General features: G+C 39.0%; 1 protein-coding gene across 2 annotated transcripts in view; it reads right to left on the bottom strand.

The window, feature by feature from the left end:
• The window catches only part of STK24 (serine/threonine kinase 24), a 53,088-nt gene that overhangs the window by 5,070 nt on the left and 22,573 nt on the right, over nt 1-25,445 (bottom strand). For both annotated transcript variants that reach the window (XM_040538397.1, XM_040538388.1), the window contains exons 3-9: nt 11,928-11,984; nt 8,775-8,883; nt 8,503-8,660; nt 6,479-6,664; nt 5,389-5,534; nt 2,689-2,812; nt 2,200-2,268 (exon numbers count right to left, since the gene is read on the bottom strand). In XM_040538397.1, coding sequence (XP_040394331.1) covers nt 2,200-2,268; nt 2,689-2,812; nt 5,389-5,534; nt 6,479-6,664; nt 8,503-8,660; nt 8,775-8,883; nt 11,928-11,984 — 849 coding nt within the window. The remainder of the gene's footprint in view (nt 1-2,199; nt 2,269-2,688; nt 2,813-5,388; nt 5,535-6,478; nt 6,665-8,502; nt 8,661-8,774; nt 8,884-11,927; nt 11,985-25,445) is intronic.

Here is a 25,445-nt window from a genome sequence, read left to right as displayed (position 1 = left end):
ACGTTTAGTGATGGCTTATAGGAAAGATGTTAGGGCACCCTTCTGAAAACAACACAGATCTGGAGGTTTTAAAGCACATGGCTGGGACAACAGGAAATCATGAGGGCACCACCTGTATGACAACTGGCATACAATGGAAGCAGGAACAAGCCTTCCGCACTCTTCTTTGGCTGCTGCTTGTGTTCTCTCTTCATTGCATCCAGGATGCTCAAGGAAGAGATCTTGTATACAAAGCACAGGTAAAGGGAAGACACAAATGCCTTTTTTCCCCACTTAGTCTAAACTGGGAAATCACAGCATGACGACAAGATGATCAAGGTAGAAAATAGTTAGGAACATCACAACAAAGAATACTTTCAGGTCTGCCTCAAAAAGGAACGCAGAATGGGTCACAGCATACAGTTCAGAGCAAGCATCCTCTGATACAGAGGAAGGAACCACATCAGGGTGGTAGCTGGTCACTGAAGATAACAGATAACTGACAAGCATGACTTCATTCATTCCCAGGTTTTTTTTGTTTTGTTTTTAAATAACAGCTTTGCTTAGGTGCACCAAGCTTCAGATTACTACTAGCACCAGAGGCAGGGCCCAATAGTTGAACAAACCTCTCCAGTCACAGCTCCTGATTAAGTTGTACCAGAGTTCAACTGAAAAGGGTTTTTACATCTACAGTCTTCTATGTCAAAAGCTTTGAAGACACCATGATGACAAAAAGCTCTATATACCTAGTTTTGTTCTTTTTGAAGGAGTTCCGTGGTAACTCATTAATTTACCTGGCAATAATTCCTGAAGGTGCAGCTGTGTCTTCGCTAAACAAATGGAACCCTGAAATGTAGCACACTGCTTCTTCCAGAGAGCAGACAGTTGCCACGCTCTTAAGAAAAAGGAAACCCTGCAATGAAATTCTGGAGCAGTTTGGGAAAGTTGTGGCTATCCACCAGAAGCTGCATGGAAGAGGAGTCTGAAGCATGAACCAACAGCAGACACCAGACTAAGACTTCTCCCACTGCACGAACAAGTGTTTGAGGAAGACCTTTCCTGTAGCTTCTACACACTGAGGACATGGAGGTAGATGGCAGTCTTAAGGACTACTGTGACAACAAGCAGCAATAAAAAGAATGGCCTTGAAAACAAGAATGGCAAGCAAGAAAGGGAAAAGAAAAAGAGAGCAACTAGTTAGCAATACCATGGGAAGGAAGAACCCAGAGCAGAGATCTCCAGAAGACATGTAAGAAAGGGCACAGTGGAGAGAAAATGAAAATAAAGAAAGGATAAAAATGGAGGATGGACTGAGGAAAATAGTGGATGTAAGACCCACATCGTGCTTGATAGGGGTGAGGGAGGAAGAAGACCTAAAGGAGATGCAGAGCAACAAGAGAAATATTTGGGAGATGGGAAAGTAGGGAGTATCCTTCCTGAGCAGCATGCAAAACTCTATAATAACCTTCTGAATCATGATTTCATTCATTAGAACAAAATTAAGACAGCATTTTCATTAGAACAACTTTATTTCTGTAATGGTTACAATGGTTGAAAGCATTATTTAAATAAAATCTTTCATAGCAAAGATAGGGCGAGAGGGCAGGGGTTTTTTTGTTTGTTTTGCTTGGTTTTAAGATAGAGTTCTATCAACACTTGTAAATAATCACATATAAATAAATATCTTGCCCTTCATATGATTTTTATTTATCTTAGTATTTGGAAAAACAAATATAAAGCAATATAAAATTCAGAATGGAAACAAAATACAGTTTTCAATCTGAAATTCAAAAGTTAAATTCTTGCTGGGCTGGGCTGCAGCCAAATATTGGAACAGTGAAAAGCTTAAATTTTGTAACAGATAAAATGATACATAAAATAGTAAAGAGATAAAGCAGTGTCAAAATAAAAAATAAATAAATAGGAACGCTCTAATCCAAATATTTACTTACCTTTCAATTTTTCATATTCATTGTTTTCAGCTGTTAGCTTGCAAGCAAGCTATTGCTTTAGTATGGGTGATGTTGCTACAACGTTTAAGTACCACTGTTGGAAGCTAAACTAAGATCTTCACTGACCAACATGAAAGCAACGGCTACAGATAAAACTAACATAGTAAGTTCTAAATCGGTTCTAGAAACCTTTGTAGAAACCCTTCCATCCTTTTTTTTTCAGAGATATAAATCACAGAATTGCTTAAGCTTTAAAGCAATAACTCACCTCTGCGAATAAAGGCGATATAACTGTAGACAGGCATTGGGATAGAGGCCTCTTTGGGATGTCCTTTTCCTTAGAAAAAAAAAATTTGGAACAATTTAATTTCTGAAAAGAAGCATCTTCATTGCATTCTGTTTCTAATCAGTGGGGAAAAAAATAGTTCCAACATGCCACACTTCATGAAAAATGTGTTTCTATGTATATATGAATATGTAAATCATCTTGCAACACGGTGCTTTATTCCAAAGCACTGCGGAGAATGGAGGCTGAACTGAAGTTTAAGGCTCTGGCACTCAAATATCTGCAAACTCAAAATTATGAAGAAAAAAAAAATCCTACCAAGCATTCACCAAATCATACGCATGCTGATATTTACAAAAAGTTTTACAATTTAAATGCTTTCAGAGTCATAAAAAAATAGACTAAATCACCCCACTAAATTATTAAAGCAACTATTATCTCCTTTTACAATACAATAAACACTTTGAGCACCTTATTTCTTTGAAACTCCAAAGGCTGGGCTGCTCCATTCTCTAGATTCTTGGGGTCCTTTTCTCTTATTGTAAAGATCCACTCTCCTGAATCACTCCCACCTGAAGCCTGGCCATCTGGCTCACTGTGAGGAAAGGAAAAAAAAAAAAAAAAAAAAAAAGGATTATTGTTCATGTTCCTTCAACTTAAAACTTCCATTCAAGACCAAAATCAGGATTCTATTGTGCAAACCAATGAAAATAAGGACAATTGTGAAAAGTAATACAACTTATCTTTTGGGGAAATTAATAGCTTTTATAATAGAAAATACTACGATACTTAACTAAATGCTAAATTAACTTCAAAAAGAAATAGAGACATCAGAAGATTGAAAATAACTTTCCAAGTTACATAAACAAACAACATGAAGTGTATTATTTCTATGTGAAATTGGCTTTAGCGTAGTATCTCAAATAGCTAACAGAAGACATGGAAAAAAACCAGAAGAAATAATCCACTTTTTTTCCTAGAAAAACAGCTAAGACAATAGCTTAGAATATCGTTGTAGAAGTCCCACAGGACACCTGGCCACATGGCCAATGTCTCTATGTCCAGGTGGAGGCCAGCGATGAGCGGTGTCCCTCAGGGGTCTGTCTTGGCACCGGTGCCGTTTAGTATCTTTATCAGTGACATAGGCAGTGGGATTGAGGGCACCCTCAGCAAGTTTCCAGATGACACCAAGCTGAGTTAATAGAGCAGAAGGAAGGGATGCCATCCAAAGGGACCTGGACAAGCTTGAGAAGTGGGCACAAGTGAACCTCAGGAGGTTCAACAAAGGTGCAGCACCTGGGTCGGGGCAATCCCAGAGCTGAGCACAGCCTGGGAGAAGAACTCACTGGGAGCAGCCCTGCGGAGAAGGACTTGGGGGTGCTGGTGGACAAAAAGCTCCACACGAGCCAGCAGCGTGTGCCTGCAGCCCAGCAGGCCAACTGCGTCCTGGGCTGCACCACCAGAGGGGTGGCCAGCAGGGGAGGGAGGGGATCGTGCCCCTCTGCTCTGCCCTGGTCAGGCCCCGCCTGGAGTGCTGCGTCCAGGGCTGGGGCCCCAGCACAAGGAGGACGTGGGGCTGTTAGAGCGGGTCCAGAGGGGGGCCACGAAGTTGATCAGAGGGCTGGAGCACCTCTCCTGTGAAAAAAGGCTGAGAGAGCTGGGGGTGTTCAGCCTGGAGATAAGAGGACTCAGGGGAGAGTTTACTGCAGCCTTTTAGTTCTTCACAAAGCTTAAAGAAAAGACGAAGGGTGACGTTTTACACAGGCAGATAGTGATAGGACAAGGCGGAATGATTTTAAACCAAAAGAGGGAAGATTTGATTAGAGGTTAGGAGGAAATTCTTCACTGTGAGGGTGGTGAGGCACTGGCACGGGCTGCCCAGTGAAGCTGTGGATGCCCCATCCCCGGAGGTGTTCGAGGCCAGGCTGGATTGGGCTTTGGGCAGCCTGGTCAGGTAGGTGGCATCCCTGCTCATGGCAGGGGGGCTGGAACTGGGTGATCTTTAGGGTCCCTTCCAACCCAAACCAGTCTATGCTTCTGTGATGCCTTGCTATTGAGGTTGGGGATGAACTGACTGATTTCTTCCTGATTCAAAATATTCAGCTAAAAAAAGTAGGGACACAGCATGGATTTAACATATTATATTGCCAGAAATAAATCTTTTGCCACATTTTTTTGTGGATGGCGTAGTAAACTAGTTTTTTTCTTTAACTCCCGGGAATTCGAAAGGAGAATAATATTTATGCTGAGAAAAACCCATCACAGTGTTACATTTCACTTTGCACTATAATAAATCTCCTTCTCTAAGCTCATTTCTTTATGAGCTGTGAATTAGAGTGATCTGCAAGAAAACCACCAATTAGAATAGCACCTTGTGGATACTGTATGAAAAGTATTTATAGTGCCCTACCAAGCCAAAAAGCATATGATCAGCATAAGAAAATCCTTCAGCATCTCTGCCTGAAGTCACATAGAACTGTCTGCCATGGAAAGGCGCAGATCTGCTTTCCATCTATGATTAGCTCTGGTGAGCTGATCGATTTGGAAAGTTAGCACTCCATTGGATCAGCCCGTCAAATCAATTCACCCTTTTATCACGTCTAATACAAGGGCTGCTGTGGAAGCAGAGGGGAAAACAAGCTCAGATATTATGCTAAATTGTGTCATAAGCACTCAGCAAGCATTTCGGTTCCAAATCCCCATTATCATAGGAGCATTATACCACTAACCCTCTCTTACATAGAAGGATATGCTTCTGCTTGCTTACTGCAGGTGGCCAAAATGAAGGCCAACCTGCCACCAAGGAGACAACTCCTCTCCTTACATGGCCACATGCATGCACAGCACAGTGCACAGGTACACTGCTAGCTGGTTGTGCAGGGTGAGGCCTAACTTTTGCTCACAGGACAGAAGCACAGCTGGCCTTCTGTCTAGAAAAGACCCTAGACCTTACATAAAAGAGAAGGTAGTAAAGAATGGGCCAGGACAATTATTTTCAGTGGTTATTTGCATAAAATCCCTTACAACACTGAAATTAAGATTTCATTAGCTTACCAAGGCTGCTAACCTGAAAATCTGCAAATAAATAACAGAACATAGGAATATATGTGCTAGAAATAACTACTTGCCTCTTTATTTACAAAGAATATTTTACAAATTTGTCAGACTTACGTATCTGAGTCATCAGAGCTGGAGTCATCGTGACTTTGTTCAGATTTCCACCTCTTGTGCCTATCAATAAGCTCAGTCAGGTAGGAAGTTTTCTTTGCATTTCGTAAAATAAATTTGTGTTTTAAGAGTTCCTTTGCAGTAGGTCTCTTAAAAAAAAAAAAGTATTTGAAAGTGTTAAAATGACTCACTATAAAAAGGTTAAGAAAACCAGGCCAATCTTGATGCAAATAAGTATTTATAAAGACATACAGTATATACAAACAAACATTAAGATGCTGGTGAATATGCTGCCCCACTCCATAAATGCTGAATTACACTTCTTCTTATGTAGAGACTTATCATAAAACTTTACAGAAGTGCCAAAACAATATATTAAATTAATTTCCTTTGACGTTCAAATGTAGCGGAGCCTGGGGTTATAACTCACAGCAGAGTTTTCCAACATCCCTACGGTTATTAGAATTGTTGCCTCCACTTTAAAGCTTTCTGAAGAGTTTACATAGTGCTTTACCAACCTAGCTCTTAAACTTCATATATAAAAACAAATATTCACAAGAAAATCTCTCCCTTTTAAACCAGTTTCTGCATTAAGGTTAGGCACAGCAGAAGTATGTTTGCCTCCTTAAAAAACTGTAATTATTTGTTCAAGGATTTCTCAGTTTTCAACTTTATTCTGAATCCCATCTGTAATATATATACATACATACATATATATATATAAATGTATGTACAAATCTTTTGATAAAATCTTATCAAGTTTATCTGTGGGTGGGCTATTTCCTTACCTGTCCTACTCTGCCTGTGCATCTCAAAATGCTTTGTCCATTTTGAAAGAGTAACTTCTGCATGAAGTAAGCTTACAGTCCATTCATTTTTTAAAAAACAGAGTGGTAAATAAATACTGTTGTTATCAGTAAAGGAAAAAGTAACTGAACCTTAAAAGGGCAAGTTGCAACTTCCAGTTAATCTTTCCCTATAAGTCACTAATAAAGATTCCCCCTTTAAACTCCTGTAAACTTTTTTTCCCATAGAGAATTCATATAAATCAGTCAAGTTCTTTATGACATATTGAAAAACAGCTGAAACTCACAAAGCTTGGGTCCTTGTTCAAGCAGGCCTCTACAAATTCTTTGAGGGATTTACTGAAGTTTCCTTCCAACGTTGGTGGATTGTTCTTAGGAATGAGGAACAAAACCTTCATTGGATGTAATTCTGAATGAGGTGGTTCTCCTTTCGCAAGTTCTATAGCTGTTATGCCTAATGACCAGATATCTGCCTGTAAGAAATAATCATTTTAAGATTAAGTTGGAGAAAGAGGAAACAATGTTGCTAGCAAAGGTAGATTTTAAAACTTTACTGTAAATCACTTCATACGTAAATTGTTCTTATTAACATAGTCTGATTATGTGGTTAACCACATAAAATAAAGGACAGAGTTCATCAGTTGTTTTTACTCTACAGCATAAAGCAGTTCTAGTAAGAGTTTGAAAATTTTTAAACATTCAAAATCAGTTGTAACTAACAAATTCTTTTAAAATAATGGTAGAGTTGTTATAAACTAGCACTTTGCCAACTATATTCAAGTTTACTATTTATGTATGAGGCAGGACTCAACAGCGTGATAAAGATGTCATAACATGCAGAAAACACTTTTATTCAATAAGCATTTGCCAGGACATCTACAAGAAATTGAATAAATTAGATTATAATTTTCCTGGGGTTTAAAACTGCCTCATGTATCATTCTTTTCACAGACTAGTGAAACACAATCTAGAACAATATCATGCAATTTTTTCACCCCAATATTTTAACCAGTTAAGTACTTGGTCCAAGTAGCTTCTGAGACATGGAAAGTGTTTTTCTACCAGATCTGCTTTGTAAACCTCCTGAAAGACATGTCTTGTAGGCCAAGAAAGCCTGCTGTAAATGAAACCTCTCTAAAGTCATGCTCATACAAAATGCCAATCCAAAGGCTTACTGACAAGTTAGAGGGACGAGTCAAATAACGCTGCGGAGATCAATGCTAGATCCGGTACCATTTAATTTCAGTGATGAGTTGGATTCACGTTTTTACTGGATGTCACAACATGCAGACTCTTGTTTTAGGGTAGATATATTTGTTTCATTGATTTTCATCATCAAAATGGTCTATTCCTTCCAGGAAATGTAATCTCCCTAGCTCCAAACCCTATTGTCAAATCTGCCCGAAGTAACGCATCCTAATACCTTACGTTCTGGTGAAATAGCATATTGGGTTTACGTGGCAAGGCTTTGGTAGCAAGGAGCTACCAAAAATCTCTGTTCCAAACAAGGACAAGGTATCAATTAAGTACATTCAAGTTTTGGTTTTCAAGATCCATTTCCAGGTACTGGATAGAGTAAAGAATTCATTTATCACTACTGTCCTTATTATGTGACCCTCTAATCCACTCTGTCTCTGCTCTGTTGATATCCCAGGTTATCTCTGACCAACTCACACAGGACTACAGGCTGATAGCTACATAGCATTACTAAAAACAGACTCCTCCTTCCTTGTTCAGACAGTATTCTATTATTAAGAGTGTAGTTACTTAATTTTGTAAGTCAACACGGAAAAAATCTGAGTTAATTAGCATACCATTGAATTTATGAAATGATGCCTTGTTAGCCCATGTCACAGAACCACCATCTCACACTGAATGCAGAGGATTACATACGTAAATGAGCTTTGAGTTCAACTTAGCTGATAATGCTGTTATTAAGATAAGTTCTCCTCAATTCTGAGTGTAATTGTGAGTACATTTCCTCTGGTAGGAAAGCTTTTTCTTGGTTATGAAAGAAAAATATCACCTGTGAAGAAGGTTCTTTGTATTAGCAACTGAGAGTTGTTATTTCCACTTCCTTCTGAATCTCAGTTCCTCAAGAAAAATGTGTTAAAGCTATATAAATCAGTAATTTTCTTCTGCCAGACTTTCAGTCACAGATGGAGCATGTATGTTTATGTACAAAAATCAAGTTCATATACGTTTATGCGTGCACGAACACTTTGGTTTTTTCCCCTCACGTGTTTGTAACCCTCTACTGTTAATGACCTTCCTCCACAAAAAATGAAAAATAAAATCCAATGTCTTTTACCTTTGAATCATATGCAGATTGCTTTATGACTTCAGGTGCCATCCAAAATGGTGTTCCCACAAAGGTATTCCTCTTTATTTGTGTATCTGTTAGTTGTCCTGCTACTCCAAAATCTGCCAGTTTTACCTCTCCTTGTTCAGAGAGCAATACATTAGCCGCTAGAATAAGGAAGAGGAAATAGTGTTAGAAGAGCTCATGCAGTATAAATGAAGACTCTTGCAAAATCACATCTCTTAATTTCAACTATCATGATACAAATAAAAACAATTTACCTTTAATATCTCTGTGGATTTTCTTTTCTGAATGTAAGTAATCAAGTCCTTTGAGTATCTCTCTCAGTATTGTGGCAATCTGGGTTTCATCAAGGGAGCCAGGTTCTAACTAGGAGACAAAAGAAATATTTGTGTGTGTGTATAAAAGGAGAAATGGAGAGACCAGAAATAGAACTGAGCATGAAAGAAATCTTTCTGCCACACCTCAAAACTTCCCGTTTGCTAACTTTGTAACACGAGATACAATCCACAATACCCTCAAGAAAATACATAGTTCTAAACTAAGTTGTCTTGTGAAGAACAAATATTTAAGTTATCTACAATGCTTTTAAAAGTTTGTTAAATGCTCCATAAAGACACAATTTCAAGTTATCAAGTTATTGCTTTGTGGTCAAGTCATAGATATACACAGTCTTTGAAAAGCATCTACATTATAATCTTCTTATTAAGGTTACAATAAATTTGGATGTGCAAGTCTACAGGCCCTATATGGACCCGAATCTCAAAGCCTGAGAAGGAAACAAAGGCATTTAAGGTGCCACATCAGCCATCTTACCCAACATTACTATGTTAGATGAGATTTTGTGAAGCTCCCCAAAACGCAACTCAAAACTCTAGGCTGACAAAGCACTGTCTATTTAAAAAGTTATTTTTACCACATAAAATTGAAGGCATAAGTCTGCAAATCATTAGAATGAGCAGTTCTGAGTAATTTCATTCTGAGAAGAGACAGCAGGGGGAGGATATCTCACAGCTCTCTACATCTGAGATGAATTCTGCAACTGAGTGTGCCACTAACTTTAAAGTGATAGAGGAAAGGTCACTACCTGAAACAGGCTTCCTAACCAGTAAGGGCATTTTGAGAGGAACACAGACTTGGAGAACAATATTGAAAATACTCTCAAGAAGGGGTGCAGAGCAGGACATGTCTATCTCTGCTCTCTGGGGACAGTGACAGGACCCGAGGGAACGGCATGGAGCTGGGATAGGGGAGGGTCAGGCTGGGTGTTAGGAAAAGGTTCCGCGCCCAGAGGGTGGTCGGGCACTGGGACAGGCTCCCCAGGGCAGAGGTCACAGCACCGAGCCTGATGGAGTTAATGTGTTTGGACAACGCTCTCAGACACATGGTCTGATTTTTGGCTGGTCCTGTGTGGAGCCAGGAGTTGCACTCGATGACCCTCGTGGGTCCCTTCCAACTCAGGATATCCTATGGTTCTACTCCAGTATTCTAGGCTACCCCACAAGAACTGCCACTGAAAAACATTTCAGATAAAAATAAAATACTACATCCATCAGAAATCCTCACCTAGTAAGCAGGAAAAGAGGTAAGATTTCAGGTAATCCCGACAACGTATTATTTGTTTTTAATCTTTGTAGCCTTGCTTTCAAGCCTTTTTTGCTTTTCTCTAGCTTTGAAAACATCCTCATAAATTGTTCATCTCAGCATTGATATTATCTCAGTAAAACTAACATTCTGTTCTTATGAGAGCAACAAATAGGCATATACGTGCTGCTGCCACTCCCTGAAGCCCAAAAGACATTCTCAAGGCTTTGCTAGGCTGCAAATGCCAGGTCAAGACTTGGCGACCATGACACATTACATCTAACAGTGGGAACTCTTCTGTCAGATGTTAGCTTACGCAAATGACCAGAAAGTTGTGCAAACAGGCTGTGACTTAGAATACTGGTGCCTCTACCTTCACCACAAGCCTATTAAAATGGAGAGCCAACGTACGTGTAATGGCTTTAAGTGCACTTTCTCTTGCAAGGTGTGACTTTGAAAATAGCCTGTGTATTCAAGCACGGAAGGCACCAGGCTAGTAAGTCATGCATACACTTCAACCACGGAATTTGAGGTCCCCATGCAGCCTTGCTTTGTGTAGAAGCAAGATAAAGTGTGCCAATTCTCGTGCTGGATTCCAGCTGAGAACCATAATGTACGTGTTAGAGCTAGGAAAACATGCAGCAGGACGTGAATTCAAAATGCTTTTCTGTCAGAACAAAACTATCAGAACAACAAACAAACTTCTTTTCTAGCATATTTTTATTAGGAACATTATATATTTCTACATAACCATAGAATTCCTTCTTAGAGGATATGGAAACTAAAGGTATAAATGGGTTCAAAAAGGTAATCCCAATTAAAGTATAGCAGCTCAACTGCAAGAAGTCTGCGTTTACCAGCCTCTCCTCTCCTCTCATTCTCAGGATGTCAGCAGCAGACTGCCACACAGGCATTTATACTTCTACTCTTTCTTCAAGCATTTATTAGTTATCCCAGGTGAGAACAACAAACTGTGCTGCAAACAGTCAGTCTCAGTTGGTATGATAATCTGCATGTACTCAAAACATGCATTCTCATTTTTATAGTATTATTTTCAAAATCCACAATAAAAATACAATACTGCATGTGATTTTTTATCTTTTAGATGGCTGAAGTGAATTGCCAGCATCCAGTCCAGGAAAATGTAATCTACATTGAACCTTTTGAATTATGATTCAAAATTGGGCAATTATTTTGTCAATTTACCTGGTGCAATTAATCTAGTCTTTCAAACATATTGAACTATCTCTATAACCATTCTTTGGTAAGCAGATCTCCTTGGAGGTTTAGATACAGCACTCTTTGAAGGAGAAGAGAAATGGAACGGATACGGTTCACTAAATTTGCAATTTATAAGGTTGTGCTTTTTTTCTCTTCTTTCTTAACACAACCAGGGAGAATTGTGTTAGGAGAATTACGAGACAGAAAATACTGTTTTCAGCCTTTAGTGTTCTCGGGTTGACTGAAGATCAGCATTCGAAAATGTTTATATCCTGCTTCCAATATTAGGTTGCTTAGTTCCCTACCATCTCTATAAATAATCAGTCATGCCTCATGGAAAATAATATTTTCCTGGCATTGACAAGCATTTTTTTCTCCTTTACTGGAATATCCAAATTAAAACAAAATGTTTTGTTTAAGGCATCTGGTTATGCTACCTTCCAACTTAGAAAGTCATAATTACACTACTTGTAAGACCATAATTTTCTGCTATTATTACAAAAAAAGAGTATCAAACACAAATGATACCACTACCGTTTCCAAAATTATAGCAAACGAAAATTAAGTATGTGAGGTAAAGTAACAAAAATCATATAAAATTTACTTACTAGATCAAGAGCAGAGCCTCCACCCAGATATTCCATTATTATCCATAACTTTGTATCCTGCAAAACAAAAAACAACAACAGAAAACACGTTAAGTTTTAAAAAATCAGTTATCATTAAGTTATAATGGGAATCATTCCATTCCTTTTGCTGAAGAATCTACTCTTTTAAATTACTGTAAATGTTTAGCTGTTCCTCTAAAACACCTTTGGATTACTCTTTAAGATGTGATATTATTTTTAGTTCCATCTGATGTGAAATTAATTTAGTCTGCCACAAACTATTTATGCAACTATGTGTGCTCAAAAAAAATAAAATAAAAATTCTGTTCATCTAAATCGACAGGAGAAAAGCTACTTTACATTTACCAGTAGGTAAGAGTGCAGACACTGGAAGCTGATTGCTTCTAAATAACTGATGCATACTCTTTAACATCAAACTCAAGTTCATTTCATGGTACCTCCTTTGTGCCCTGACACTAATACTACTATAATACGGATTGTAACCAGGCAAGAAGAGATTTCTCTTTAATTCCTGCCAAACAGTCATGTAGCAGGACACCTCTTGCCTTTATGCTGAAAATATAAAGAACATCTTCAGTGTCTAATCCAATGGTCAAAGCTTCAGAACTAGGAAACAAGAAAGACTAGAACCAAGACTGGAAAAATACTCTGAAGCTCTGAGTTCACTTATCTATTAACCTGCAGGAGCCACCCACCTACTTGTTCTTATCACCCTCCTGAGTATATTTTGAAAAGTATTTGCTGAGGCATGAAAGAGACGGGACACTCAGTGAAAGCGGAGGACTATAAACTCATACATTTAAAAATTCTGATTATAAACATTCAAAATACCAAATAAACACATACAGTAGATCTCCTTTCCTTAGTATAAAATGTCTTGATTTTATCGATTATCTTTATTCGTACAGATACTGCAAATATTTTCTTGAATAACCTGACTCCTGTCTAGGTTGAATTTCATTTAAAATTTACTCTTAGCATCTCTGCATTGTTTCAGCTTCTTGAAAGGTAACCCACAACTTATCTGTCTCTGACCTAAGGAAGAATACAGGTAAATTTTCTCCACTAATGTTCATGTATCTAATATAGGGTACAGAATTTTGGACAACTATGTTCAAGAAAGATGAAGCAAACTAGTAAGATACAGAATAAGAATTATTTAAGATAACTACTGCCATTTGTTAGCTTTAGATAGTAAAATAAAAGCTAAAGAAAAAAATCAAGCTACTATATTCTCAAGGAAAGATTTGATACATATTACAGGAGTGTTTAATACAATATATACAATACACTGTGAAAGAGACTGGATCCAGTCACTTCTCTCTGCTGTTTGCAGTATTTTATTCTCAGGCACTCAAAGAGAAGCATCAAATCCATCCACCTTACAGTAACATATCTCCTGTAGGTAACAGCACACAGCCCTCCCCACCTACCTCCAGTTTCACACACTGTACCATTGTTAGGTAAGATCTTGGATTAGTTCCTTTATCACCTACTATTTTTAACACAGAGATCCAATTAAATTTAGATACTTGTTCTTCAGGAGTCAATGGTATTTGACAAACATACAATCTTGTTAAAAAACACTTTAAAAGGACCAAAACTTTTTTTTTTTTTTTAGGGAAAAAAGTAATTTTTAAAATACAATCTATCTTATCTACATATAGCATCTGGATAATGCTTAATTTTGCAGACACCACAGACATTCCAAGAATTACTGCTTATCTTGAAAGAATCCCTTAACAATTCTGAAATATATACTTTGCTGCTAAGAGTTTCTCAGATTTTGCCTTAAATGTTCTGGGTTCTAACAGTTCCAGAACAAGCATGCTTCTGAGAGGTGTCTTGCTGTCACTTCACATTCAGAAGACTTCCTCAGCACAATCAAAATTATCACGTATATTTTACATTTTTCTACATATGAAAAACCTCACCTGCTTCCATCTCAAAACTGTTTTTCTAAAGCAGCATGAAATGCCCTAAGTATTCCAATTTTATGTGTCTGCAAATAGTAACTTGAGTACAAACGTGTCAGCTGTATCACTCACTACCTGTTATTTCAATGCAAATGCCTGGGTGGAAAAGAAAAAGGCAGGGCAAATGAACCCCTTGATCCTCTCAAAAAAAGAAAAAAAAAACAAGGAGTCAAGAAGAGATGCATCTTCTTTTTTCTATCTCAAATACCTTGTGGGTTTAGAGAAATAACTTTAATTAAGATATAACGATTTCCCCAGAGAAATTCTCACAAAACTAGATATTAAATTTCCCAGCCTCAGAATCAAAAAACTTTGAAAACAGTTATTTAAAACAAGTTGCAAATTAGAAATCCAGAAGTAGCATAAAATAACTAAAAAAAATAATTAAAGACCGTAAGTTTAATTGTGTAGGTACACAATTGTGTAATATAAAGTTACACAATAATAAATTACAAAAGTCAGTCTTTTTTTTTTTTTAAATCATCACTTATCTTTTCATTTTTTTCCCTCGTTTGCTCAGCCTTTTCTCCTAAAGCTTTCATCATCAACTGCTTAGGGTCATATGTCTGAATTTACAATATAGTAACCATGAATCCAGTAAACTCAGGAATACTAAAGTTTTAAAACAAATCTAAAATTCAGTAAAATGTGGAAATGCTGTTAGGACACATAACTGTATCAATATCCCAGTTTGAAGCTAAGCAGTAGCTATCTATTACAGTTATGGCACCTTTACGTTTGTAGCCTCAGATTAAAAGTGATCTTTAAGGCCCTATAGTTCATCCTTCCCCTTGCCACAGAAATACTGCTCAAAGACAGTATTTATTTCAAGTTTTCATCATTCATGCAAAATACCTGCAAAGAGGTAACTACTGTTGTAGTGAATCTTAGCAGCATCTTCAACTAACCCTTACTGGAAGTCTTTGACGTTCTTAGTTAAAATCTGCACACACCGCTTAACAAGAAAAATTTTTAAATGCTCTTGGTGAAGCAGTTTTAACGAATTGCTTGATACATATTTTATTTTTAGAGCCAGTAACTTGTATACACTTACTTTATGCCATGCAACAACAGCAAAACACAAGTAGAGCACCACTGTCAACTCACTTTGGCATCACCAGAGTAACAAACCTCCCTCCTCTTGCCCTTCCTTTACAAGCATCTCTGGCATGCCTCACATTCCCTAACTTACTGTCGCTTTCCTTTTTAAAGCTGCTGAAATTATTTTTCTTGCCTGTACTTCTTTCTTTGTTGAGCACATATTCCCCATTTTTCCTTTTGAATAAAGCACCAAAATCATTAAATCTTCTATAGCCTAGATTAATAATTACATATTTACACAAAATCACTCGCATTTGCAAAAAGAAGCTACACTTACATACTCAGACTAGGACCATTAAGTGTTCAATTGTAAGATCTGAAGTAAGACCAATTGTCTTCTTTTAAGCATCAGTCCCAACATAGCATTGATTTTTCTTCCAAGTACAGTGGAGCCATGGTGAGTCATCAAGCCAAATTTAGGATTACTATTTCTCTAGATGAGCACATTAATTGAAGGCACACGGTACATTTCCTTTTTCAACGTAGGAACAAGAGGTTTTTTCTCTGATGCCATGAAACTGGGCAAAGGAACAGTTTCGGAATCTAAAAGCTCTCTCACAAATGCAGAGTTTCTATGAACCCTTTCCAAACTAGGTTGCTCTTCTTACCGTTGGACTTCTAACTCTAAAATCACACAAAAGCCTTACAATAGCAGCTTTATTTCTGAAGTATTCACCATTAATTCACTTATATACCATGAAAACAGTTTTAAGACAAGTGCAGTTATAACAAGTAAAGAACTTCTCGTAACATGTAAAATCAAGGACCATCCACTCCCCCCCAGCTATCCACCAAAAAAAACTCTAGTCTCCAAAGCAGAACAGAAATCAGAGTGTACGAGAAATATACAGAAATAAGTAATCAAGATTAAAATGTTTCTTTAGAAGTCATTATGAAGCTAATAAAACCATTTCAACAAACATGGAGACTAGCTTCAGAGATGCTTTGTGTATTTGTTTGTGTATTTAGCAGGAATACGCGTGTTTTAGTGTGTATACGTGTGTTTCTTTGCGGTGTGATATTAAACAGGAGAGATTCACCTATGTACTGGGTCTATATGGTAAGCTTTTGGTAGAAGGGGGGCTACAGGGATGGCCTTTGTGAGCAGAGCCCAGCAGCCGCCCCATGTCAGATCAGAGCCAGGTCCAGCTGGCTCCAAGGGAAACACTGCTGGCCAGAGCTGAGCCTGTGAGCAACACTGGTTGGGCCTCTGGGAGAGCAGAGTTGAGAAAAGGAAAGAACTGCTGCGCAACAGCAGCTGGGAGACAGGAGTGAGAAAACATCAGAGAAGCAGCCCTGCAGCCCCCAAGGTGCGTGCAGCAGGAGGGCAGGAGGTGCCCCAGGCACGCAGCAGCAGTTCCCCTGCAGCCTGTGGAGAGGCCCCTGGTGGAGCAGGCTGTCCCCCTGCAGCCCATGGGTCCCACAGGGAGCAGATCCCCACGCTGCAGCCCCCCCGTGGAGGAGCCCCCGGTGGAGCAGGTGGAGGTGGCCTGGAGGAGGCTGCGGCCCATGGAGAGCCCCTGCAGGAGCAGGCCCCGGGCCGGAGCTGCAGCCCGTGGAGAGGAGCCCACGCAGGAGCAGGGGTCTGCGGGGAGCTGCCGCCCATCTGTGGGGGACCTGTGCTGGAGCAGTTTGCTCCTGGGGGATGGACCCCGTGGTACGGAGCCATGTGGGAGCAGTGCTCGAAGAGCTGCTGCCTGTGGGCAGCCCCCGCAGGCTCAGTTCGGGAAGGACGGCATCCCGTGGGAGGGACCCCACGTGGAGCAGGGGCAGAGAGGGACCGTGAGGGAGCTGCGGAGACGAAGCGTTGGGGACTGACCGCTGCCCCCATTGCCTGTTCCCCTGTGCTGCTCACGAGGAGGAAGTAGGAGAGGGTGGATGAGGGAAGGTGGTTTTCATTTGTTTTCTTTGTTTCTCAATTCTCTAGCTTGTTAGTAATACGCAATAAATTTTATTAACCTCCCTCTGCTAAGTCTGTTTTGTCCGTGACAATAATTGCCGAGTGATCTCCACATCCTTATCTCAACCCTTGAGCCCTTTCCATCGCATTTTCTCCCCCCCTTCCCTTTGAGGAGGGGGAGTGAGAGACCAGTTGTGGTGGAACTCAGCTGCGCAGCTGGATAAAAACACCACAACCTAAAGCAACCAAACCAAAGTATGTAACGATGAAAATGTATCTAAATCACCTTTCTTGAGGGAAAGAGGGGTTGCAGAGTATAAGATAATACAGCGTCATGAACAAGAAGGACCAGAAGAACGTGAAGGACCAGCTGACCTGTACAGCACTTCAGAATTTAGCCAGAAGTCTTAGAACAAGGAAGTCAATTAACGCAGTTTGAAAACAGTTGCACAACCGTGAGCCCGTCTGTTTTTAAGTGAAACAAAATCCTCCACCTATTGCAAGAATATTTCCCACCTTAAATTCATGGTACATAATTAGCAGCAGAATAAAGGGTATTTAATAAATAAATATAAAATATTTTTACTGAAGGCTTGGTTTGTTTTGGAGACAAATGATCTGCAAATTCCACTCATAATCTGTATTTGCAAACATTTTAACATGTCAGTCATTACAAGTCAAAAGGAATCACAAACTACAAGTTACCTATTTGATAGAAATACACATCTGCTAATCAAAATAAGAACTACATTAAATTGATCTACATACTAAAAGCTTTACTATCATTGGATTAGTAGAAAAACCTACAGTATCAAAAGACAGAAGGTATCAAAATACCCTGAACAGAACCTCAATTAATCTGGGAAAAACAAACTAGTTACAGAACTGGTATGCATAGCACAATGTGATGCATGATATTTTGTTTAATGAAAAACAGTTTAACTCATATACATGCTGAAGTCATAAGGGCCAGAGAGATAGACTTATATTTCAATAATGGTATAAATTTAGTGTTAATTTTCATACTGATTCTCCAGCATTAGAAACCAGATTAAAAGCACCTTGACATACACAACCTATACAACAGGATAGCTTCTCTATGTTGCATTCCTGCTACAGGTTGTTACCACTCTTCATGGAGATTTGTCTTTTGCTAACTTCTCATTTATAAACACCAGGGTCAGTCTGACAGCTATACCAAACAGAAATACTATTTCTTAGATGCACGACTTAAAAAACATGATCAGTCATCATGGATCTCACTTTATGCACCTATTTTAATCTACCTTGTCCTCCAACTCCTTGTTTTGGAAGGAAAGAAGGATTTTACAGACACTTCACACTTGTGTTTTTAACTATGCATCTGAAGCCCATGCTCAACTATACCACCAGGTGGCACAATCACATAATGCCAAAGATGCGCTCTCACTGTCCCCCAGCCCCAAAACAAGTTGTGCACCAAACAGACAGAAGTACAAAAACCACCCGTCTAAAATGAATCTGAAAAGACCTGGCACTCCAACACTCTTCATAAAAGGAGGAAGAGATGATTAACCAAACAAATACATCCTATTTCCTCACATTCATCAAGTTCAACTTCAGGCATCTTGTTACTCATTCACCATCCCCTTTGAACATCAGGTCACAGTAGCAGTCCCTGCCTTGTTATACAGGATGAAAAACGGGCACACTCTGCCATACGAATCCTCATTACCGTGTTAACTCAAATGGACATCTGTGAGTTTATATGCAGAGATAAGGTACCGATCAATAGAAAAAAAAATAGGATGCCATAAATGATGCATTGATACACTAACAGAAAATGGTATTTACCTAATTGTGGCACTTGCTTCTCTTAGACAAGCTAAAACCATTTCACAAACAACAATAAATTTTGCCATCCTCTCAAATCTGTAAACATCTATCAAGAAGTATCAAGACCTCCAAAATATTTTACATGCCTTTCCTCAAGAGCATACAACTTTTAGAAAAAAAGAATATACATACAAGAAAATTATTCTTCTAGACTGTTAGAGAGAAGGCACCTATAACATGAAGTATCACCATTAGATCCTTGAAACTCATCAGGATTTGCAATCTTTCTTGTTGTTAGATGACTGTTCAATTTCTAGATCCACAGATGAGTGCTAGAACAGGTACCGTTTGTCAAAAAGCGAGTTATTTATCAGCACATACATAAAGATATCAACGCTATTCAGCAAATGCATGGTTTTGGCAACAAATACATACAGTTCCACCTCACGGCCTCAATTCCTGTCATATCTAGACTAGTTATAAATATTACCCATATATATTACTGGTTCAATTCAGACCTAATCAGAACTAGATCCGGTGTTACCATATGTTAACAGTGCAAAACGCACCATTTGCTTTCATGCCGTTCTTTCCAGAACACGATCCTTGGACAGAGAAGGTAAGGAACGCACTGTTAAACTTCAAACGGCACTTCCACATGCCAGTTAGATTGCTCAATGTCATTTAATAACTTCTTTGACAGATAAAAGGGATGTGACAAAGGATAGAATTCACTGATCACAAAAGAAAGTTATTTACACTGCAGCTTCTCCAAAAGGTGAATACCATGGGCACCCAATTCAGTTAAGTTTAAGTAGTAAATAATCAAGCTCTCCCCCCTACAAATGGACGAATCGATTCTACCACTCCACATCTAGCTCCCGTGGCTGTACAACAGCTATCAAGAAGGGCTATAACATTTTTACAAGCTTTTGGAACTGTCTTCACAGGAGACAAAACCAGATAAAAATCTTTCATCGCCTATTCACACCACCTTTCGAAGACAGTATAGTTTGTTCTTAAACACAATCTCAATAAGTACTGCTGTTTTTCTTGCATATCTGATAAGCAAAAAGCTCTCTAGCCTTATTACGAGGAATAAGGAATTCCACTATCATTCCAAAACCTCCTAACAAGCTTATTGAGTTTCATCATTCACTGAATCCTTCGCTAAAAATTTCCCTTGACAAGTTATTCATCTGCTAATATTCTTCCATCTATTTCCACCTACTACAATACAAGCTTGTACAGATTGGTGTATCATTTTATCAAGAGGGATGTTATTTGTTTACAACATCAGATTCCATTAAAAAAATAAGAGAAAAAACAACCAAAAACCACCATCTATATGAAGATGCTGATACCTGAAGAACCTGAAAATCACATGGCATAAAAAAAAAAAGAGAAAGTTGGCTTTGAAGAACAAAAGTCACTATTTCATGAGAGAACAAGACTAAAGTCACACAGATTGCCTTAGCCACCAAAGATACTCTCTGGATAAACTGTCCTCTCCCTCCCCTTTGCTCCTCATGATCCTGTCACAACTGATGTTCCACGCCTTAGAACAGTGTCTTCAAGGACTGTCCAGTGTTCTCAGAAAGGTGAAGAAACTGAACACCAATTGAAACACGAAACAGCCGCAGTGTCCATCTCTAATCTTGGAAATTAGTGTTCCCCACTTCGGGGTTTTGAATTATAAGACCAAAGGCAGATGTTATGAAATACAGATGAAGATATTTATTCATCAAGAAAGCTGAAGCAAAAATCTGGTCATGCTGAAGTAGATAATCTGGTATACTACTGAAGACCACAGATAAAGTTTACTCTTCTTCTTACATGAATGACTAAATGTTATTATCAATTGACAGGCTCCAAAGAGAAAAAAAAGCATTGCTCTGAACATCAGTTTCCTCCAGTAAAAAATACAAAGACAAAAGAATAACTAGATTTGCCTTTGAAAGGGATTTAAGTATTTCATGAATTCCAGAGCCTCCAAACAACAGAACACCTCCCGCATATAGCTAGGTCTCTCACTTTATTATAATGAATATTCAACAACAACTAAAAAGCAGTGTAGCAATTCTTAACCCTAAAAAAAAAATAAAGCAACATCTTCCACTGACTTTAGAAAGTTACTCAAACAAAGAAAATAAAAAATGCCTTTGTTTCCTTCTCATCCACTCCCAGGAGAGGGTAACCCATTAATAAAAATATATTTGTGATTCTCTTTAGCTTGTCTTACAGGAACAGAATGAACTTGCTAAGATTTACACTAGCTTCAGTGTGGTACCGCTCATTTCTGCATTTTCAGTAATACCTTGTTAAGAAAAAAAAAGTGCTAGAATAACTCCCAGAAGAAAAAAAAAAAAAAAAAAAAAAGGAAAAAGGAAAAACAAAGCAGTTGTGAAAGTTTCATTCATTCAATTTGATTTATATATATATATATATATATATATATATATATATTTGAATATTTTGCCTCTTTGAATACCAGAAGGGGCGAAGAAGTAACACATTGTGGAAAGACTACATATTAAGAAAAAAAATCCTACAGTTGACGAGTATATTTACATACGAAAGGTAGAAGATTACAAAATAATTTTTTCCAGTGAAACTATGAAAGCTGATTACTGCAACAGAAGATCATTTGGAAAAAAAAAAACAGCAAACAATTGTTGAACATAAACAAAAACCAAGCTAATTTAATCTATCAACTTTGCCAGGACATATAAACATTTTACGTCTGGAGGAGCTGCAAGTTCTTCATAAAATCCATAGGTAAATCTACACTTACATATCTTTGGAAGAGAATTAGATGGGTTATTATTTTATAGGATGACCTTAACATATTTAAGGTACAACCTACAAACCTTTGTATTTATACAATACAGCCCAATAAGAAAACCAGCTAGGTAGCAATTATTAGAAGTGCTCTACATAGTCAGAAAGCTCTTGCCTAGGCTTAAAGAAGTCAGACTAACAGCCAAAAAAAAATACCCAAATCATAAAAAGGAAAACAAGACAAAAGTTGTTACACAGGGTACCTGCAGTCATACAGGACATTAGGAACAGATACATCTTTAAAGGTCTGAATGTCAACTATGCTCTCCAAATCCACACCCTTAGACAAAATCTGCTCAGCAAACACACAATTCATTTTTACTAATGGTCTACTCTACTCACAAATATTCTCATAAGAAAAAAAAAAATTGGCAAGATCGTTCCTCCTCATGTTTCCAGCCACATTGCTAGAGGGTTAGTGGGTTTCACATAACGTTTACTGGAATAAGAACAAGAAAAACAAGATCTATAGCTCAGCTTTCCTATGAATGATCTGATGGGGTGTGGAGCAGAAGTCACCCCTGAAAAGTTTGCTTTTATAAAAAATAAAAATAAATAAAAAAGCTAACAGCTAACGTGGGATTATTGTGTTTACATTTCTGATTCCAAGATAAACAACTGTTCATTTTCAATTCATCTTCCTACTAAATAATAATTCTATAGGCATTTAGAATTGTATACAGATTTAAAAAGACATAAAGACAGCTGTGCTATATTTAGGTGGCATCTCTGACAGAAAAAAAAATCCAAAAGATCTATTTCATAGAAGAATGAAATGCAGCATTTTGTTTCTACAGAACTTTCTTCAGGTAAAGCTCTCTAGAAGTCTAAACACAAAGAATTAGGTGGAAATATCTGGGTATGAAATTAATCATTTGGAGATCCATTTAAAAACAAAAAGTATTTTTCTTTTAAAACTGTGTGGAGCAAGCATCTGGTGTTCATCCCCACTCCTCCCCCCAACTTTATCTTTAAGGATCGTGAATTGAGAAAAGCTCAAGTTTTGAATCTCATCCAAAATATGGAAGACAAAACAAGGGATGGAGGTGAGCATACATCTGAGTACAAACCCAGGAAGTATAAAGTGTCTTTTTGCCCTACACTGAGGGCACAAATGGACAAGGGTTACTGACAGAGATGTGTATCTTCACGAATCTTAATGGGGCTGCAACCAGCTGATGAGGCCTCGGAGTTCTCAAAAGATTTCCATGAAGGAGTGATGAACAAAAACCTTTAGGAGATGGTAATGCTGTACTGAAGAATATTACCACGCTGGGGTGCAGGGCTGATGAGCGTATTTTGTCTGGGGAGCATTTCTGAGGCGCTTACCTCCTTTGAAGTCTCTTGGCGTCAGGATGAATGCTAGCTGTCCTCGGGCTGCCATCCCTTTGAGGGGAGGGAGATACAGATGAGCCCAAAGGTTCTCTTCTAAACACAAGTCCTTATGCAAGCTGGCCAAAAGGTCCCTGCAATCAAAGAAATCATTGTGGTTTTGCATGTGGCGCATTTATGTCCTTTAATCAAGGTTTGTCAGCCATCTAACGTTCAACCACAAAGGAAAAAAAAAATAAATGCATCTGCCAGGTAGCCAACGCAGAACAGAGTCTAAGGAGAAAGAAGAATTGTTCATTCCAGATTGGACACTGTATACTCCACGAAAAACACGCAGTATGATTTTTCAGACTAAGCAGAACAGTACCCTCAGTGGACAGTATTATGTATGTATATATGCATAAAAAATGCTATTTGCCTTTGGAATCATTTTCCAACACACTGAAATTCCTGCCTTGTTCAGATCTCAAGGAAAAGAGAATTGTCATTTCTAGACATACGGACTAGTCAATGCATCCTACAACCTAATGCAGCAGTCACTCTTCAACCATGATCTCTTGCAGTTACCACAGCAGTATACAATTGATCCCGAAATGCATTCTTTTTGCTGTACGCTAGTTTAACAGAGCTTGCAGAGCCACTTGCTAGAGGGAAAAAAAAAAAAAAAAAAAAAGCAACAATGAAAGTTCTGTCGCACTGATAAAAGATTCCTTTTGCTCAACATTTAGATTTAGCAGACTTGTGTTAGCATCGCAACATGCTAGAGCCACGAGCTCCTTGTTTCCCTTAGCCTGAGTCATCCCTAACAGTGTCCATATTCTCAGGCTCCCTGGCGTGTTTCCTGGGGACATGCCCTTCCATCACAGAAAAGAATCCTTACAGCCCAGCTGTCACAAGCCTGGGCTTGTCATACTAAGCACATGATTTCCCAAAGCTCCAAGCTAATGGGCAATCTTAGTTCATACCAAACCCAAACTACGTTATAGGAAAAGCAAACAGACACACAATTCTTGCGGTGGCTGCAAAACCAGTTCCTAGCTAATAAGCACAAAAAACTTATACAAGTACAGAACTGCACACATTTCACTTTCTAAAGCAGTGGGTAACCACTTCTATGGAACACTGCGCAATCCCAGAGCTGAGCACAGCCTGGGAGAAGAACTCACTGAGAGCAGCCCTGCAGAGAAGGACTTGGGGGTGCTGGTGGACAAAAAGCTCCACACGAGCCAGCAGCGTGTGCCTGCAGCCCAGCAGGCCAACTGCGTCCTGGGCTGCACCACCAGAGGGGTGGCCAGCAGGGGAGGGAGGGGATCGTGCCCCTCTGCTCTGCCCTGGTCAGGCCCCGCCTGGAGTGCTGCGTCCAGGGCTGGGGCCCCAGCACAAGGAGGACGTGGGGCTGTTAGAGCGGGTCCAGAGGGGGGCCACGAAGTTGATCAGAGGGCTGGAGCACCTCTCCTGTGAAAAAAGGCTGAGAGAGCTGGGGGTGTTCAGCCTGGAGAAGGGAAGGCTCTGGAGAGATGCCACTGCAGACTTTCAATACTTAATGGGGGCGTATAAAAAGACGAAGGGCAACTTTTTACGCAGGCAGATAGTGATAGGACAAGGGGGAATGGTTTTAAACTAAAAGAGGGGAGGTTTAGATTAGATGTTGGGAAGAAATTCTTTACTCGGTGGTGAGGCACTGGCACAGGCTGCCCAGAGAAGCTGTGGATGCCCCATCCCTGGAGGTGCTCAAGGCCAGGCTGGATGGGGCTTTGGGCAGCCTGGTCTGGTGGGAGGTGTCCCTGCCCATGGCAGGGGGGTTGGAACTGGGTGGTCTTTAAGGTCCCTTCCAACCCAAGCCATTCTGTGGTTCTATGAACAGCACGTGTACAGGAGACCATACTCTTCCATTTCCCACTGATCTACAGCCAGTTTTCCTCTTTTCTCTTCAAAAATGGGGGTGGCAGATGAAAAAGCATGTCTCTTACACCCATTACACTTTGAACAGTTAAGCTTTTTTATCGCCTAGTGTGGCTGACAATAGTCATTCCCTTCCTCCCTGTCCACCAGGCAAAAAAATACTTCATAACCATGCCTACCCAGTCCATACTTAATGGGAAAGAATTAACTCCAATCTATGGCAGATTTTTCCCAAGGATCAGTGAGTGAGTGATGTGGTTCTGTGATAACCCCAACATTTCTTTTGTTTACCTCTACTGGATAAAAATGAAATCCATAATCAAATCATAATTTATATGGAGCTGAATTTTACTGAGAAGACCACCAAATGATTATTAATACTCTACAAAGTCCCAAAATAAGGAATTGAAAGCAAAAGTATGTCAACATTAGTTTACAGAGTTCATTCCTCCAGGCAAACTGCATTATAACAAAAGCAAAACTATCAAGTGAACTTTGCATCCAATGAATAAAAAGAATTAGTTTAAAAAAAAAATCCACCAAAATGCCACCCTACTTGCACATAAGTATCTTGGACCTCTTTCACTGCAATAGCTGCTATCAGTTACACTCAGCTTTTACAAATTACTA

Source organism: Cygnus olor, chromosome 1, assembly GCF_009769625.2.
Source record: "Cygnus olor isolate bCygOlo1 chromosome 1, bCygOlo1.pri.v2, whole genome shotgun sequence".
In the NCBI taxonomy this organism is placed as follows: Eukaryota; Metazoa; Chordata; class Aves; order Anseriformes; family Anatidae; genus Cygnus; species Cygnus olor.
This window is presented reverse-complemented; position numbering and strand designations above follow the sequence as displayed.